Genomic DNA, 17051 nt, shown 5'->3' with positions numbered 1-17051 from the left:
GAGGTCTGTCTCTTGCTAGTGTTTTTTTGCCACTGTTCTTCAGGAGGGAACATAGGTTCAGACAAGTTGGCACTAATGGCCTTACTGTTGCATGTACATGGCACCCATGGGAAGTGTAAAAAGCTTATGAGGCTAACAAAGAAAAGACGTGAGGACTCTGACTGGAAGGAGAGATTCACTGATGTGTAGATGGATAGAGAGGGGAAACAAAACGAGGGCAAACTGGTCACTCTGCCATCATCTGAATAGGGATGTGCTCTCATTAGAGGGTTTCGTGGGTCACATTAATTTGCCATCTTTGCTCGAGCATAGAAAGAAGTTAATAGTATTGTATCCCAGGGGTTATGAACACTGTCAAAGCCAAACAAGTGCAAGAGTAATTATCGTAAATCAACATGGCTTTTTTTTAACGGATGATTTGTCTCAGTCTGACTTCGCTTCTCCTTCAGTCTTTCTTTCTTTCCTCACACTCAGATGCTCCGACTGTCAAGGCGGAGAAAGACCCTGTGTATGTTAACCAGGGGGGAACAGCAGACCTGATATGTGTGGCAGATGCCAACCCCATTATACCGGAGATGTTCTCTTGGAAATGGCTGGTGAGTGCTACAGCACAACACACACGCACATGTCTTTCTCTCTTCACGGGAATTTTGCATTGACTTCCCTTCATTTTTGATTCATTATACAGCCTAACTCCGAACTTTACTCTAAACCTAACTATTATCAGTTACCAGTAACATGTCCGACCTCAACCTAACCTAAACTCATTTAACACCTTTGTCCTTACCCTAATCTCTAATCTCAGTGCTCCTTCTTATGGGTTTCCTCCCCTTCCCAACTGCTCCTATAAGGAGCTCACAATCACAACATAGTATTTTTTGGGAAAATGGTCCTTACACCGTATCAAAAACTAGGCCACAAACACACTCACGCACGCACGCGCACGTGCGCACACACAGCCTATGCAGCAACAGCCTAGAATCTATTTCCCCTATCTGGCTTCCTCTGTGTTATTTTCTCTGTTCTTACCGTTTATCACTGGGCTCTCTAAATGCACAGATGCACCATAATTCACTGGCTTTAACTATCCTTCCACCCCATGTCTCCTTGTTTCACACTCAGCCCAAATCCAGAAAAATAGCTTTCATTACCGCTGCGTGACTAAAGGGCACATTTGTCAATGTGGCATGGTCTCTCTATCTGCTGATGCTCTCCGTGGTCCAACCCGCCCCCTGGCAGTCGGGTTCGTGTTCTTTTCCTCTGCTTTTATTGGCCCTCCTTTTTCTTGTGTCTTGGGGCTCTACAGCCTTTGGTGTTATTCTTCTTTGTCCTCTCAGCTTGTTGTATTGAACACCCTTCTCATGCAGACATCAAGCAATAATGTCTGGCTACCTGTCTTGCTTTACGCGGCGAGACAGGTAGTGCACCATCCCTTAGAGGGAGTGCAGGTACTGAGGGATAGCAGCTGTCTTTTGCTTATTTCCCCTCACTCTGTCTTCCACAGGGAGAGGAAGAAGTGGAGATGGGAGAGGAGACCAACGAAAACAAATCAAGCTTGCTGACCATTCATAATGTGACTCGGGCTCACGCTGGTTTTTACCAGTGTTCGGCCAGCAATGGCATAGCACTCCCTGGCAGTGTGGAAATGAGGCTGGTGGTGCAATGTAGGTCCATTGTTGTTATTTTTCAGTTTCAAGAGGCAAAGCAAACTTTCAGTTGACTTATGTAAAATGCAGTATTTCAGGTTTCTGAATACTTTTCCTCATCCGTCTTTCCTTGTGAAGTCATTCCGGAGCTTCGGAAAGGACCCCAGTGGAGGAAGGTTGCCAGTCGAGGGGACGGCACTGCCACTGCTGAGCTGGTGTGTCAGGCAGAGGGCATTCCTCCTGTAGAGTTTACTTGGGAAAAGAAAGGGATGCTCATAGATTTGGCAAACCCCAGGTCAGGAGGTGATTTTGATTTCTATTCATAGTTCATTTTGATCACAAAGTTATATTTAGAGTTCTTTGAAAGAATATTAGTAGCAGTTAAACTCTTTCTAATCTTCTTGTTATCACAAACACAAAATTCAAGATATTTGTGGTGTAGTTTTGTCGTTGATCAACAAAATGAATCCAGATTTCTTGGAAGAAAATGAATCGTTCTTAGATTAGTATTATTACCTTCCTTGCAAACAAAATATCTTAATAGTGCGATGTCCATTTGTGTGGAGCTCCCTTTCATCTAATACCACACAATGCAATCCTGTGCCACCAGTAGCTGCAGAAGTCACTTATTCGGAGATGCCATCCCAATTCCTCTGTGACTTATTATCAGTAGAAGCACAGCTGTTCTGTGAAACTCAAAGATGTTTGTTTTCATAAGAACTTATGAAGCCAAAGGAACACCACCAGCAGATATGCATAGGGTTATGGAGAAGGTAAAAGTGAAATTAAATTATAAAAAACAAGTTTTGGACATATAATGGAATGGTGTTCATTTCAACGTCCAGACATGGTAATAGTGTGGCGCAACAGAAAACAAAGGAGAGGAATAATCAGCGATGCAGTAAAAAAGGCTGGGAGAAGCTAGAGGGAGGTGTGAGGATCTGTTGACAACCTTTACTTATCTTCACCACAGATCTGACTTTATGGAAGAGTGAAGAGGAGAAAAGCCATTCTTAAACCAAAATCATGAAACGTCCTGTTAACAGATTACCACAAGCCATGAGGTGTACATAGCAGACATGCTAAAAACGCTGCGGCTGAACGGTTTGGCCTGCCTGTGGAACAATATGTGCTGCAGAAAATGAGTACTGTACATCATCCTGAATGGACTATCACACTGGTTAAACAGTGGTAGTATCATGCTGTGGCGTGCTGTTCTTCAGCAGTGTGCCACTGTCACAGGCTTCAAAAGACAAAACTGAATCCCTACTAAGTCGAACAGTGACTCTAAACATCAAATGCTTTAGGTCAAAGCATAATTACGTGTTAGAATGGCCCAGTCAAAGTACAGACCTAAATCCGACAGAGAATCTGTGGCAAAAGTTGAAAATGAAAGTTCACTGGTTCTCTTCATCCTGTCTGACTAACTTCAAAGTGATTTTAAAAAAATCAAGGCATGTGTTCAGGGAGCCTGCATACAGTATATAGACTTTTTAAAACCAGTCCCAAATCCTTCACCTTACTATGATGCACTACTTTGTATTGATCAATACCAGAAAAAAAACATTGGAACTTCTGGTATTAGTGTGACAAAATATGAATAAGTTAGCAGGTACGAATAGTTTTGAGAGGCACGGTTCACATTCATGCACAATTAGCCTGTCCTGTGGTTTACATTAATCCTCAAATTTGCTCCATTATTTGACTATTTATTGTTATTTCAGCAAGCTTTAGTGACTGCACAGTGTTTATCCCTCTTCCTACCTCAGTGCCATAAATCTTCATGTTGCAGGTATGAGGAGAGGACAGCGAGGGATGGCTCTTTCCACACCAGTACTCTGCGAGTGGTGAATGTGAGCGCCACTCTGGACTACGCCGTCTTCAGCTGCACTGCTCGCAACTCACTTGGGGAAGACAAGCTAGACATCCAGCTCGTCAGCACAAGTATTGCATCTGCATACATTTCCATTTTAAGTGCAATTGGGCGTGCGTCTCTGGGTGACTGTGGTTTCAGCAGTATTCTTACGTGGTGCCTTGCGAAAGGGAGAAAAAAAGAAAAAGAAAAAAAGCTAGCTGTGCCAAACTTTGGGCATGTCAAGAGAGAAAAAGTTTATTAGATCAATAGCAGTGTTTTGAATTTATGTAGACCAACCTGTTTTGACCTGTTTATTTTTAAATGCGAAGCAATTTCATTATTTCACAAGCGCTCCCTTCAGTTTAATTATCCGGCCAACATGAGCCATATGTCTGAGCCTCGTGGTTCTTGTAAACACGCAGACCATACTGTTAAGAGATTGGTAGGATAAATACCAAGTGACAACAGACTGCAAGAAAGTCTCTGTTGGTTCTTGACCATCCTTGGCATCCATTTCCTCCCAATGTGCCTTTTCTGGTTGTTGTAAATTTGTCCCCCTGGTGGACAAAAAAAATTTAAAAAATATCCCACATTAATGTTTTTTTTAAAATGAATGGCAATTGTTCAAAGTGATTTTTTTTTTATTTTATTTTTTATTTTTTTTATTTTTTTATGGCACACACCGGGTAGGGATTATTCATATCACACACTTGGCAGGAAAGCACGAATGTTTCCTTCTGTTCTTATTTGGATACAGTTGAATAAAACTGAATCGGTGCCGTCTGGTCCAAATTCTTACCCGGCCTTCTCGGCCACTGCAGAATAGTTTGGGAGAATCCTCACAGTCCCACGATGATTCTGTAAACTGCAGAGAGAGTTGTTGTTCACAAGAGCCAGACTTTATTTTATTCCTCTATCTCTCTACCTTATCATCTAGCCCACAGCACTACTTTGCTTCCTCCACAGATAAGAGTTGCAGTGATAAGCTTTACTCTCCTGGCATACTTAGACTTTTCCACCCTCGAGCTACCGAATGTATCTGCACACTACCAGTCTAATCAACCAAGTCCAGCTCTCAGCAAATGCCGGCAGCTATCGATGGACACATTTAATGTTTACTATAAAAACTTTAAAACGCAATCCAATCCTGGCCCTGTTGTTGCCCATATATTATTTTTCTTCTTCTTTTTTTTTTTTTTACCACCATGTAGGAATTATCATAATTAATTTGACGCAGTGATAATAAATTTTAAATACTTCCTTATCACATTGGGGCTAAAAAGAAATACTTTTTTTTTTTGTTAGTTTCTTTTTAGCAGGGATGGGGATATTTAAGTGAACTCTTTGCCTTCTTTGAGTTGAGTTGAATGTAGGAATAACTTGGTTTTGTAAACTGGTGTGCAGACTGAATCGTCGCTCAAGCAGCGCTTTCTTCCCGTGCTTCTGTTTAACTACCTCTCTTTCATTTCACCTTGACTACTGCTCCTCTCCAAAATTATTGCTTCTGATGCTCCAAATGTGAAACACTCCACTTTGCTTTCAGAAGCCTCACTGAAGCAGTTCTTTGTAAAAGAGCGAAGGTCTGAGTAGCCTCCTTTGATCAGCTCTCTCAATATTGATACTGAAATAATCATGAGGCTTTGTCTTATTGCTTATGTTTGGTTGTATAAATTATGAAAATCAGCCCCTGGGTTATTAGAGGAGTCAGCCAAAGCTCTGCCTTTTGTTGCTAATCATGAGCTTTTTAAGTCAAAAATTAATAAAAATTTAGATTTTGTTTTAGAGCTCACCTTTTAAATGAGCATCTATGAAAAAAAAAACACACATTGTGATTTTTCTCTTTAAAAAACAGTGTCACACACTGACACCTGAAAAAGTTCCCCACTTTTCCAAATGCTGAGTCATTACAGTCACAGACTTGCATGTATTTTGTTATTTGACAGGTCAAAACAACGCAAAATTGTGCACAATTGAATGTGGAAGGAAAACTATTCATGACCATCAAGCTTCTTCAGATTGAATCAAAAATGTCCGCAAACATTTTAAGTCTTGCCACAGATTACTTCTAAGTCTGGACTTTGACCTAAACAGAATACCTTATTCCACATGTTTGATGTGTCCCTGACCTAGCTTATGAAAAACTGCACAGAGACCCTATAAAGTTTTTTTTTTTTTCCAACAATCCCACAATGCAGCTGCTCTTCCATAAACACCAGACTGTACTTAACGACTAATACATGTTGTGCCAAAAATATTTCCCATCTGATCTGTGGATCTCTGAGGCTCCTCTAGAGATGCCATAGGTTTTTTGACTTCTTCTCCTAATAATGGTCTCTTTCCCTGACTTGTGAGTTTTGGTGAAACGCCATGTGTTGGCAGGTTTGTAGCTGTGCTATATTTTTGTCATTTTCAGGAGATGGATTAGACAGAACTGAATAAGGGTTGTTAGAGGAACTAAATGTAAAGGCACAGTTTGGATTTTTTTTTTCATTAAAACTTATTTATTTTGTTGTTCAGTCATACCAATAAATACCTTTAAGCTTGTGTCTGTAATGATACCAGATACGGACAACAACAAAGAATTATCAACACTTTTTTTTTAATTATTTGTTCTAGCTGTAACTTAAGCATATTTTTGACCAAGCTGTGTAGAAATGTTTACTGACTAATCCACATTTATCTGTTTCCCTTGGGCCTTTGGGCCCTACATTAAAAAAACAACAACAAAAAAACAACTTTTAAGTAGGTCGTGTGTATTAATCTTTGTTCTTTTGGAAAGACACAAAGAAAATTGCTACTCACCTAAGCTTGCTACAACCAGAGTAATAATTTAAAAGTTTAAAACAACTGGAACTGTGGCAAATATGACTGGTGGGGTTAACAAGTTTTTTCTTGCCATCACGCTGTATAAAAAGTGTTAACAGAGTTAAAATAAACTCCAAAGACCACTACCAGAAATGTGAAAAACACACCACTTTAAGTTGATACTTATGTAATAAAAGATTAATGTATTTTGAACATTTTCACACACTTGTGCTGGTAAGGGTAGTGATTAGCTTCTCAAAACCCAGCAACATTCATGGAAATATGGATGGATAAATAACTAACATTGTCAGCCAACATCATACAATGCTTCTCTTTATCTTATAAGTTATTATTATCCATTTCGATGCTTACAAGAAGTAGTACGTTTTTAAATATGGCCATAGTCACACACAAAAGAGAAAATAGATACTTTACTTGTATTCTCTGATTAAGAACATCAACAGCATTACCCTCATATTTAGAATGATCACTTATTTGTCTGTATACAACCACTCTATATAAAAAGAAGAAGGATAGAGTATGGAGGGCACAGCCCTGTAGGCAGCAGAGTGGCATGTGCTATTTTAGAGTCTGTGCATGTAATCAGTTCCCTCATAGGAGCATATATTCTCATTTCATAGCAACTAAATTCTCGTCAAAGACCTTACTGCAGCGTGCAAGAATTCAGCTGTTGCACACACAACGCATTTGCTCTTTAGACTAACTTTCCTTTTCACCCTCAGATCACCCAGATCCACCTTCATCATTTAGTCTAGTCGGTGTTACCCATAACTCCGTCACTCTAGAGTGGATCCCTGGCTTCAATGGGGGTTTGCAGCAGAGATATCGCATACGGTAAAGACAAAATGTCCAAAAAAGACGAGTGTTCTTGCAGGACCAAAGAAGCCATGTTTGATAGAGTGTTCTTTTCTTTGGCAGATACATCTGGGACCAGTCTGTCAGCTACATGTATGTAGATGTCGTTCCCCCTGACACAACAACCTTCACCGTTACGGGTCTGCAGCCGCAGACCACCTACAACTTCTCAGTTAATGCCCTAAACTCCATAGGAGAGAGTGGCTATGCTGACGACGGTGCAGTACTGACCATCACCACTGAGGGTCAGTCTGGAGTTACCCCCCAGATTAATCATGTGAGGACTAATGTCAACTGTACATTTATGAAGATTGTGTTTTTTTTACGTCCTTTATCTTTCTTCATAGTGAAGAAAGATATAGAAGAGGATCGATCGGATGATGACACACAGGGTGAGTTTTTTCCCCCTCAATTTTTGATGAAAGAAATAATATAACTGAAAGTATTTTTTTTAAAAGTTTAACATTTCATAAAACTCTTTAAGACTTAAATTATTGAACTTTAATGTCTACGTTATCATTTATTGTTGCTTAAACAATTTGAAGCCAATAATTCAGTGTCAGAAAGAAAATAATTTCCTGTTTGTTGAGAACACTGAATGCTCTATATATTCATGACTTCTCTGGGTTTTTGACTATTTAAATGTTACTTTAGAAATTAGAAATTTGGCCAAGAGGTGCTGTCAAAAATTGACAGCAATTTTAATTGTTTGCACAATGTTGGTGGTAAATATCTCTCATTTATATGGCTTTGACAGTTGCTTAAAATTGCGCCATAGAAATAGTATGTGTCACTATTTATTTTTCACATGCATTCATATGAATGGCATTGTTAACTTCAGTCCACACTATACAATACAAACATTTACAATTTTTCTTCTGTCTTGATCCCTGAAATGCCTGTGAATGAAGTATCTCCTTTGTTTTCTTTTTTTTCAAGTAAAGGTTTTTCCTTTCACATATATTCAAAATGGCAATAACACGGATTGAAATTTTTAAATTTGAGACCTTTTAGTCTTTTAAGAATTTGTAGAAACCCAGGTCAGACAAGCAGTGGCTTCCTTTTAGCTCCTCATGTTAATTCACGCACCTTTTGTGGCTGTAACTGCGGTAGCTGTTTTTGTCATCTGCTAGTTCTTAATTATTTAAAAGCTGCTGAGAGACCAGTTAGGTCTTTTTATCCTTGCATGTCCTTCGGTTTAGCTTTATATGTTCTGCACTAATCTGATATCTCTGTTTTTTTGCTTGCAACCAGCTCCGAGTGGCCTGCCAACCCATTTGACTGTGGCCTTCACAGTGGTGTTCGGAGTCCTGCTGGTGTTGAATTCGCTGGGCTGCTTCTTTGGGCGGAAGTGGAAAAACAGGCGTGACAAAACAAGTACCCGTGATTATCTTTTTCATCTGCGGACGGGGAAGTGTTCCTCGCTTTCTTGTCTCTGCAGTGTTCCGATCTCGCCCCCCGCCGCAAGACTCTAAAGAGATTACTCTGAGCAATGATGTAATTGTCAGCTCAGCACCACCTCATTGCTCCGTGCTCCTCTTTCTGTTTGTGTGTCCTGTCTCCTCTCCTTTTGCTCACCATCTGAGCCTCTACCTCGCTCCACATTCATCCCTCAAAACTGTCACTTCCACGTTGCACTCATATCTTTTATCTCATTGGCCGGCTTCATGTCCTTCCTCTCTCTCTCCCCTTTTGTCTCTTTCCATTTGTTCATCAGCCTAACCATCAAGTCCTCCTTCTCAATCTTTCAGGTTTTTCTTTCCTTCAGCACCTTCCTTTGCCCTCTGTTTTTTTTGTTTTGTTTTTTTTTACATTGAATTTCTTTCACATCTCACTAATCTTTTATTCACTCTTGCTCTCTGGCCTCTTTAGTTTTTTGATCAAATTCAACGTTTGATAGAGTAGCTCTCCTTGTATCTCGTTCCCCCTACAGAGGCAGAAAGGGACAGTGTGGTGAATGGACAGAAGAATGAAGAGGATGTGTAAGTCAAGGTTTCGGAGTTCACTGGAAGAAAAGGAGATACACACATTTCGCGATTTTTCACTAATGTGCTGGAGGCAGCTGAGGAGGCACAACAAGATTAGATAAAACTCCGTCTAAATTGTCTTGAACCTTGCATCACACATGCAGGAACTGCCAAGAAACCACAATATGATGCCACGTAAAACCATTTTAACGTTATGAACATGGGCTTGAATGTATTTTTTTCCAATTGTATGGAATAGACCAAAGCAACATGGAGTATAATGGTGACATGGATGGAAAATGATGTGTGGTTTTTAAGTGATCTTTCTGGCATGCATGTGTATGATCCTGATAACCCCAAATAAAATTCACAGACATATTTCCCTCAGAAGCCACCTAAATAGTAAATACAATTACTATTTGTATTTACTGTAATCTGTAATATAATTTTAGTGTAGCTTCTATGCAAGCCTCAGAAGTTTGCTTGAGAATGTTAGTGAACAAAAACTATCTTGAAGACCGAGAAACACAGCACAACAGTCTAGAGATTAAAATGTGGCTACATTTAATGTGGGATAATGCCATAAAAAACAAGTTTTGCATATCGCACTTAAAGTTCATTGCCCTAAAATGGTGGCAGAACTGGAATACATGACCACCAATAACACTAGCTAGGATTAATCAGAGGAGCAACCAAGAGGCCAGTGGAAACTTACTGAAAAGTTACAGGAAGTCACAGTTCAGTTGGGAGAATCCATTAACAACTTTGCTGTTTGCTGTGGAAGAGTGGCAAAAAGAAACCCACTTCAAGAAAAGTGGCCACAAACCACCACGCAGGGGGCTTTGGTCAGAAGATCGGCATGTAAAATGCATAATATGCAGGCAAAAACTAACCCTGCACAACACCCTGAAAACACAGCCCCTGCAGTGAAACATGGTGGTCACAACGTCATGCTGTGGGGAAGCTGAACAGAGCTGAAGAGATTGTGGATTGAGTCAATTAAAGGGAAACTTGTGCCTGTCATGGAAGTTTACCATCCAGCAGGACAATAACAGGCAGAGCAACAATTGGTTGGAAAAAAAAGCATATTCGTGTTTTAGGATGGTCCAATCAAGGGATGGATGTTAATCCATTTAAAAATGTGTGGAAAGACTTAAAAGTTGTTCTCCACCCGCAGAGGTGACTCTGAAAAACAATTACCTTTCTGGATTATGCAAAGCTCATAGAGGGATGCTCATAGAGGGATGCTCAAAATCATTTGCAGCTGTAAGTGCAGTGAAAGGGGCCTCAATAAAGTAATGGCTCTGGGCGACAGAATGTAAATCCACGCCTCCCTCTTTTTACTTTATTTATAAAAGCTTTGAAATCCATGCGTCATTTTATTTATTTATTTTTTGCAATTCATCATTACACGCTACTTTGTCATGGTCTACACCAGATTCTTAATAAAAAACACTGATAATTGTAAATACTTTATTTTCCAAAGCCTTGCAGTAATCAGAAATCATAAGAAATAAGTTTCTATGGCAACTGGGCGATTAGTATATCTGTTAAAACACACTTGGGATGACTTATCAGCAGTAGAACCATGAAGTAGATAAGCTCTGATTTCTACATGCAGGTCAAGTCAATCAACTGGCATCTCCAATAAGTACGAGAGCAGAGAAAAAATCAACACCGGAGCCCAACGTACCCTCCTCGTTGACACTGGATCTGAAACAGAGAGCAACGTCTACGAGAGCTACACAGCGGTAAGAAAGAGGGAGGAGGAGATGGTGGTGGGGGGGGGGAGAAAAGGGCAACAGATAATCTGCAGAGACACCAAGAAACAGATGAGTAGAGGAAGGAGGTGAGGCACAGGGTGAAGAGATCTGGCAGCAAAGGAAGTGGAGGCTTCAGCTGTAACAAGGAAAAGGGATAAATAAACTAATGAAACCTTTGGTTGTGCGCAGGGATGGAACATCGATCAATAGCCCACAATTAGCATTCAAAATACACATTGATCTCGGAGAAATGATCATTTTGTTCTTTTAAAAGGCCAACAAGGATTTAAGATTGAAGAAAACAGCTTATTGAGGTAAGAGAAAACAGATCAGGCTGTGCGGTCAGAGGAGAATCAATTCACAAACGCACATGAAGGTAGAGCTCACCTCACTTCAACTGACTTGAAGCATGTTTACCTTCAGCAATATGTGGATTTCTCTTGAAACAATCTTGTATTTTATATGGTTATGCCCTAAGACATAGTATCTCTCAACGTGTCACTGCAACATTTCATTCTTTGAACATTACACTCCCTCTCCCCCATTACTTTATATGGCACCCTTAACAATTATTTTCACCTCTGGTAAAGATATATTTAAAAATCTTTTTTTTTTATTTTTTTTTTACTTTTTGCTGAAGCATAAGACAGCTCTGAAAAATGTGGAAAACTCTTTTTTTTTTTGTTAAAAACAGATTTTTTTGACTATATTTGTATCAGAATTTCCATTAGAAAAGTTTGACATTAACATAAAATAATAGAAAAAAGAAAGCAGAAAGCAAAGCAGAAATGTTCTTCTCTTAAGAATTGGTTTAAATAGAAAAAGTCACTTGCATTCGCATAGACTGAGAAACATAAGAAACACAGCAGCCTAGCTAGCTACTGAAGGAATTATAGGAGAAATATTTTACACGTAATGTGTGCCATTTATTCAGACTAAACAAAGATTACCAGGTGTGTTTTAATTGGTTTTAATGATTTTCTTTTTTATTTGGGGTGAAAATCATTGTGTTTAGCAGATTTCCCTTTCGCATTTCTCTTGCTTTTCATTATCAACTTAACTTTAGTATTTACGAAGATAAAGGTTTCACCAGCAGTGATGGTACACAGAGTAATTACTGGTGGTGTCGTGCTATTACTTTGAGCAAAGCGGCATAAACAAACCACTTCAGGTCTGCCTTTGAAATTGTCCTTTTGCCAATATGTGTCACATTATCTTGCCAATAAGTGAAGCACATCCACATCGGAGGTGAAGACGACCTTTGAACTATTGATGAGTGGAAATGCTTTGTGCTTTGTGATGCTTTATATGATGAAACGTTGTCTGTTTGGCCAGTTTCAGGAAGACTCCCATTATTATTATCCTACTGGTGACTATAAACCGTACCATGGTCCACATCCTGAGGACAGACATGGCCTTGGTGAGACACAACAAACACTTTTGCTTTAACGAGGCGTTAGCCGACACCTTACATTCTGGCGAGTGGAGAGTGAAAAGAGACTGTCTTTTTTTTTTTAGGCAGATACTGAAAATTGTAGTGATCCATATTTATGTTTTAATCCACATTCATGCTGTGATTGTGTATGGGCTGTTAAAGGTGCCGCTCCTGTGAACTTTGAAAGCCATTTGTATGAAGATGTGGGTGATAGACGAGTGTACCAGGACACACTGCCTTCCTCTCTTCCTGCCTACCGTCCACTTTTCTCTGATCGCAGACTGATCCAGCAAGCAGAGGACTGGAGGTCACCAACCGACCCTCAGGTCTTTGAAAAAAAAAAAAAAAAAAACTCTTTAGAACAGTTATATAACAAACACATTTAAAATATTTAATGCATTACTGAAATATAAAAGAAGCTTTTACACCCTTCACATTTCTCTTTTTTTTTTCCGGCTTTTTGTCACCATTAAGCAAATTTTAATATAAAAAGAGGTTCTCAAGTGTTTCACTTTAGAGGAAAACGTTATTAAAAGCGAACTGCTCCTACTGTAATTTTTCGGGAAGTTGAGTTTAATTTTACCTGCCAAAGCCAAGCTTATGTACCGTGAAGCCTTGAAGAATCATAAAATAACCTAAACAGAACCTTTCAGATAAAGTAGAAATGAAGTAGAAAATAAGACTAAGTTTCAAAACCGTCATCTACAAATAGAAAAACAAACATGAAGCAGTGGAGAACCTTCCTGGAAGTGTATCGGCAACTCATCAAGGATGTCACACAAGAACCCAGAACATTTTTTTTTATGTGTAACCAGGTTGCTGTGGATAACATTTCCCCTTAATATATTTATTCAGATTGTCATAGTCTGATATGTAGATTGGTTTTTAATGAGGAAAATCATTTTCCACAGTAACTGTAATCTCTCTTTTTACAGGGTATCAAGAGAGAAGGGCAGTTCCCGGATAATCAACAACCGGAGCGGGATTATGATCTACCCTTCGAGTTGCGAGGAGAATTAGTCTAGATTGAGACAATGATTTTAATCAAATAACTTGACTCAATCATAGGTACTGAGTAAATTGGTGTAAAGAAGTATATACTCCTGTCGTTTTTTTTTTGTTTTTTTTTTCTAGAACTTGGTTTAAATTACATTGAATGATTAGATTGAGAGCAAAAATAAATGTAAGTTTTTCCAACTTTAAAGTTTTGTTTTTACTTTTTATCCTTAAAATAATAAGTTGATCTAATTCACCGACATAAAGATTTGAAAGCCTCGGTCCCCTTATTGCAGTCAGGAATATCAACGTGATAAATATTGTTTTTCTCTCAATAAATATCCTTATATTACACTGTAAGGTTAGTTTCGACTTCTGCTCCTCTTTTTATGCCCCCTCCACCTTCTGCCTCTTTTGTAGAGCCGAGTCATCGTCATTACCCACAATCCCCCCCACACCTTCCCGCCCTCCTACAGGGGCCTGCAGGTAGACATGAATCAGTCGGTTAGAGATAGAAATGAACTGACATGTGTGCGGTCGGCACTGGAGCAGAAGCAACAGAGGCTCACGGTGCCACCCAAGCAGACATCATCCTTTTGACCCATCTGACATTAACATTTTCCAGTGTGTATCCAGATGAGAACCTGATGACAGGGGCTCTCTCCCTCCCCCCACCGACTACAAAGACTTTTCAGATCTGACAGCTGGTCTTACGGAGTTCCTACAATGGGATCAGACTGAGCGGTATTTAGTACAGTTTCATCTTAAGACGAGAGAAGCCATATCGGTGACCAGACTTTATAATCCTGTTTTCTCTCGGACCGGAATTAAAGCTTAAAGCGGTGGTGAAGCGGAGAAACCATGCTGGGAATCTGCGGTCAGAGAGAAAGAGGGAGACTGAGACGAGGAAAGGGTTAAGCTGAGCTTCATATGTGGCTACTGCAACAAACAGATATTCTCTGCTTTATAGAAAACCATTTCATTTGGCGGCTCTTTGTCAAATATCAAATGGTATTTACACAAATAATAATAAAAAAAAAAACAGAAATGTGTGTAATCTTCTCGTATGAAATATTAACAATGCAAAAATTCAAGTCAGAAATTAAATAATTTTAGTATAAAATTGTATTTTACACTAAGTTCCTTTTGCAGACCTGCAGAATCATACATTAGGAAAATATGTGCATATTTGAATGAAAGCCCTTTTGGCATATTTGTTCAAACTACTGTCGTACGCTGGCGATAGTTTATCCAATACTGCTCAGACATTGGCAATAATTTGTTGTACCTGCAGTTCCATGCAAAAATATTTTATATTTTTCATATTTTGTTATGACACAACCACAAATTAGTGTTTTTTTGTTTTTTTTTGTTTGTTTTTTTTTGGGGGTGGGAGGGGTTACTGGAATTTTATCTAATAGAGCAATAAAACGTAGCCTATTATTGCGAAGTGGACGAAAGCTTAAGAATGGTTTTGAAAAGGGTTTACAAATTAAAGAGAGGCAGTGGAGGAGTTGTAATAAAACGTCACCTGCTTTAATGTTTTAAATCTCTGCTAAACGTCTGCATTATGCTCAACGCAAGTTGAAAACATCAATATTCACATTGATACAACTTTTACTGAGTGGTTATGAATTTAATATGTAGCACCTGCATGCTTACTTCCTGTATCAGTGGCTATAACTTAGCAGTTTAGACATAACATGAAGCTGTTAAGCTGCAGATCATTGGCTGAATACTCGGACTTACTTACTTGCCTTTAGCAGAACAGATTCAGCATCACCTTTACTGGCTAAGATTGTGTGCACAGACATGAAGTTTCAAGCCCTCACCTGTCTTCACGTCATGTCCGCCTTTATTCTGTCAAGTATTCATCGGAGCAGTGTTGCCGTACGCAACGCACCGCATATATTTTTCCCTTTGACTGAAAAGCCCCGCAGGTCTCTAACAAAAATCAATGTGTTCCTCCAATGAAAATATTTATCTACAGGATGCAAGATGCAATTTAAATCTGCAAAAATCCACAAATTTCCTTAGTGGGGTTTGAACGCCTGGAGATGCATCTCAGTGTTTCTCGCTGAGCCTCTTTCCCAGCCTTGCCATCCTCCATTATGAGCCGTCAAGGTGCGTTTGCCTCATTACTGAACAATTGTTTAAGTTCCTGTCTAACCGAGCTCTGTTTTCATACCAAAGCCTGTTCATAATGCTTCATTTCAGCTCAGCCATGAACAGTAATCTGCTAGACTGAAAGCTTGACAGCTCAATACCGCATGTCACCTTCTATTTTTCCTTACTCGCCTCGTGAACATTTTGATGTGTTGTTTCCAGGACAATCTCAAGGGAGCTCAGAGAATCTCGGAGAGGGGAAAATTAAATCAAAAGAGAAATAATTAACATAATTTAATTACCTAATGTCTAAGGTTATTTTTTTCCCTATGTGATTGTGTATGAATAAATAATCTCTTTCCAAAAAGTATCTATGTAACTTTAGTGGCTAGTGCAACATGTTAATGATATAATATAGTCATGCGAAATAGATGTACATTTTGGTCATTGCATGTGGTTTTCCAGTTGGAAATTAACTTAACGATTTCATTAATTGTAATATGCATCTGGGTAACTTTTGGTGTGGATCAAATACTACAAATGAATTCATGCATCTGTAGTCTTTGAAATATAAATACAATGCTTTGTCAGCTTTTCACAATGTTTACATTAAAATATGTTGTCTGTTTTGCTATTGTGAGGACATCTATTGTTGAAAAAAACTCTTCCGGTTTAATTCTGAATTCAGGCAAGATTTTACAAAATTACTTTTTCTTCTGTTGAAAGTTTTTTTTTTTTTTTTTTAGGCATATGCTTAGAAAGGTGCTAGGAAAAGATGTCCCTCATTTCTTTTGGCTTTCTAGCAGATACCAGAGGTTTTGAATAATAATTTGACAATTTTCAGACCTGCTCATAATTTCATTCATCTGTACAAAAAACTAGTTCTTCCTGAAGGAATATTCATTCTCTGAGATTTATTTTCAACACCATGTTTCACTCTGTATTCCTAGTGCCCTTTCTGAACTAAGTTTACCATTTTCAATTGTGTCCAGCAATTCAATATTGTTTTCAATAGAACTTAACATTGCACACAAGGATATAAGGGGGAAGGATTTTATCTGCAGGGTGCATCTTACTGTAAAAGCAACATCCTCAAAAGCATCAATATTTCAATTTGCACAACAATAGATGGAATAATTATGCAGAAACTTAAATGGTTTCTGCATGAAGTAGCTCAGGGGACCTTTAAACCACAACTTTTGTAACATCTGTGTAATTCTTCAGTTGTGCTGTTAGCAAGTGAAGACAGTCAGAAGACTGTCGTAGCAAGAGTGTTCAGTCAGAAGCCTCTTCAGAATCATTATTAGACTGACTGCTACCGGAGAGTCTTTCTTCTAACCTCAACCCACGATGGCTCTTTGAAGAGATTTAGAACATGAGTTACAACTTAAATGTTGGTCCGTTGCTGCTACGTTGCAAATGGTAGCTTGTACAAATACATAAAGTGGAGATTCAATTGCAATTTTTTTTTTAATTTTTATTCATGCTATCCACTCATATTGCTAAAGCTGATAACATAATCTACTTCCTGCTACCTGAAGTTGTATTATCCTTTAGCCTCGACAAGGGGAAATGTAGGCCGGGCGCCCTCTCTCTTCCAGA

At 38.9% G+C, this 17051-nt stretch overlaps 1 protein-coding gene across 2 annotated transcripts in view; it reads left to right on the top strand.

Moving 5' to 3' along the window:
• The window catches only part of nphs1 (NPHS1 adhesion molecule, nephrin), a 58597-nt gene extending 44234 nt beyond the window's left edge, over window positions 1-14363 (top strand). For both annotated transcript variants that reach the window (XM_016675002.1, XM_007559501.2), the window contains 13 exons: window positions 475-596; window positions 1505-1664; window positions 1785-1941; window positions 3439-3590; window positions 7050-7161; window positions 7246-7427; window positions 7530-7574; window positions 8437-8559; window positions 9116-9164; window positions 10771-10900; window positions 12248-12332; window positions 12510-12673; window positions 13283-14363. In XM_016675002.1, coding sequence (XP_016530488.1) covers window positions 475-596; window positions 1505-1664; window positions 1785-1941; window positions 3439-3590; window positions 7050-7161; window positions 7246-7427; window positions 7530-7574; window positions 8437-8559; window positions 9116-9164; window positions 10771-10900; window positions 12248-12332; window positions 12510-12673; window positions 13283-13372 — 1571 coding nt within the window. In that variant the 3' untranslated portion in view covers window positions 13373-14363. The remainder of the gene's footprint in view (window positions 1-474; window positions 597-1504; window positions 1665-1784; window positions 1942-3438; window positions 3591-7049; window positions 7162-7245; window positions 7428-7529; window positions 7575-8436; window positions 8560-9115; window positions 9165-10770; window positions 10901-12247; window positions 12333-12509; window positions 12674-13282) is intronic.
• The last annotated feature ends 2688 nt before the right edge of the window (window positions 14364-17051 follow it).

This window comes from Poecilia formosa, unplaced genomic scaffold (genome assembly GCF_000485575.1).
Source record: "Poecilia formosa unplaced genomic scaffold, Poecilia_formosa-5.1.2 Scaffold105, whole genome shotgun sequence".
NCBI lineage: Eukaryota > Metazoa > Chordata > Actinopteri > Cyprinodontiformes > Poeciliidae > Poecilia > Poecilia formosa.
The sequence above is the reverse complement of the archived record's forward strand: the minus strand, read 5'-3'. Positions and strand labels throughout refer to the sequence as shown.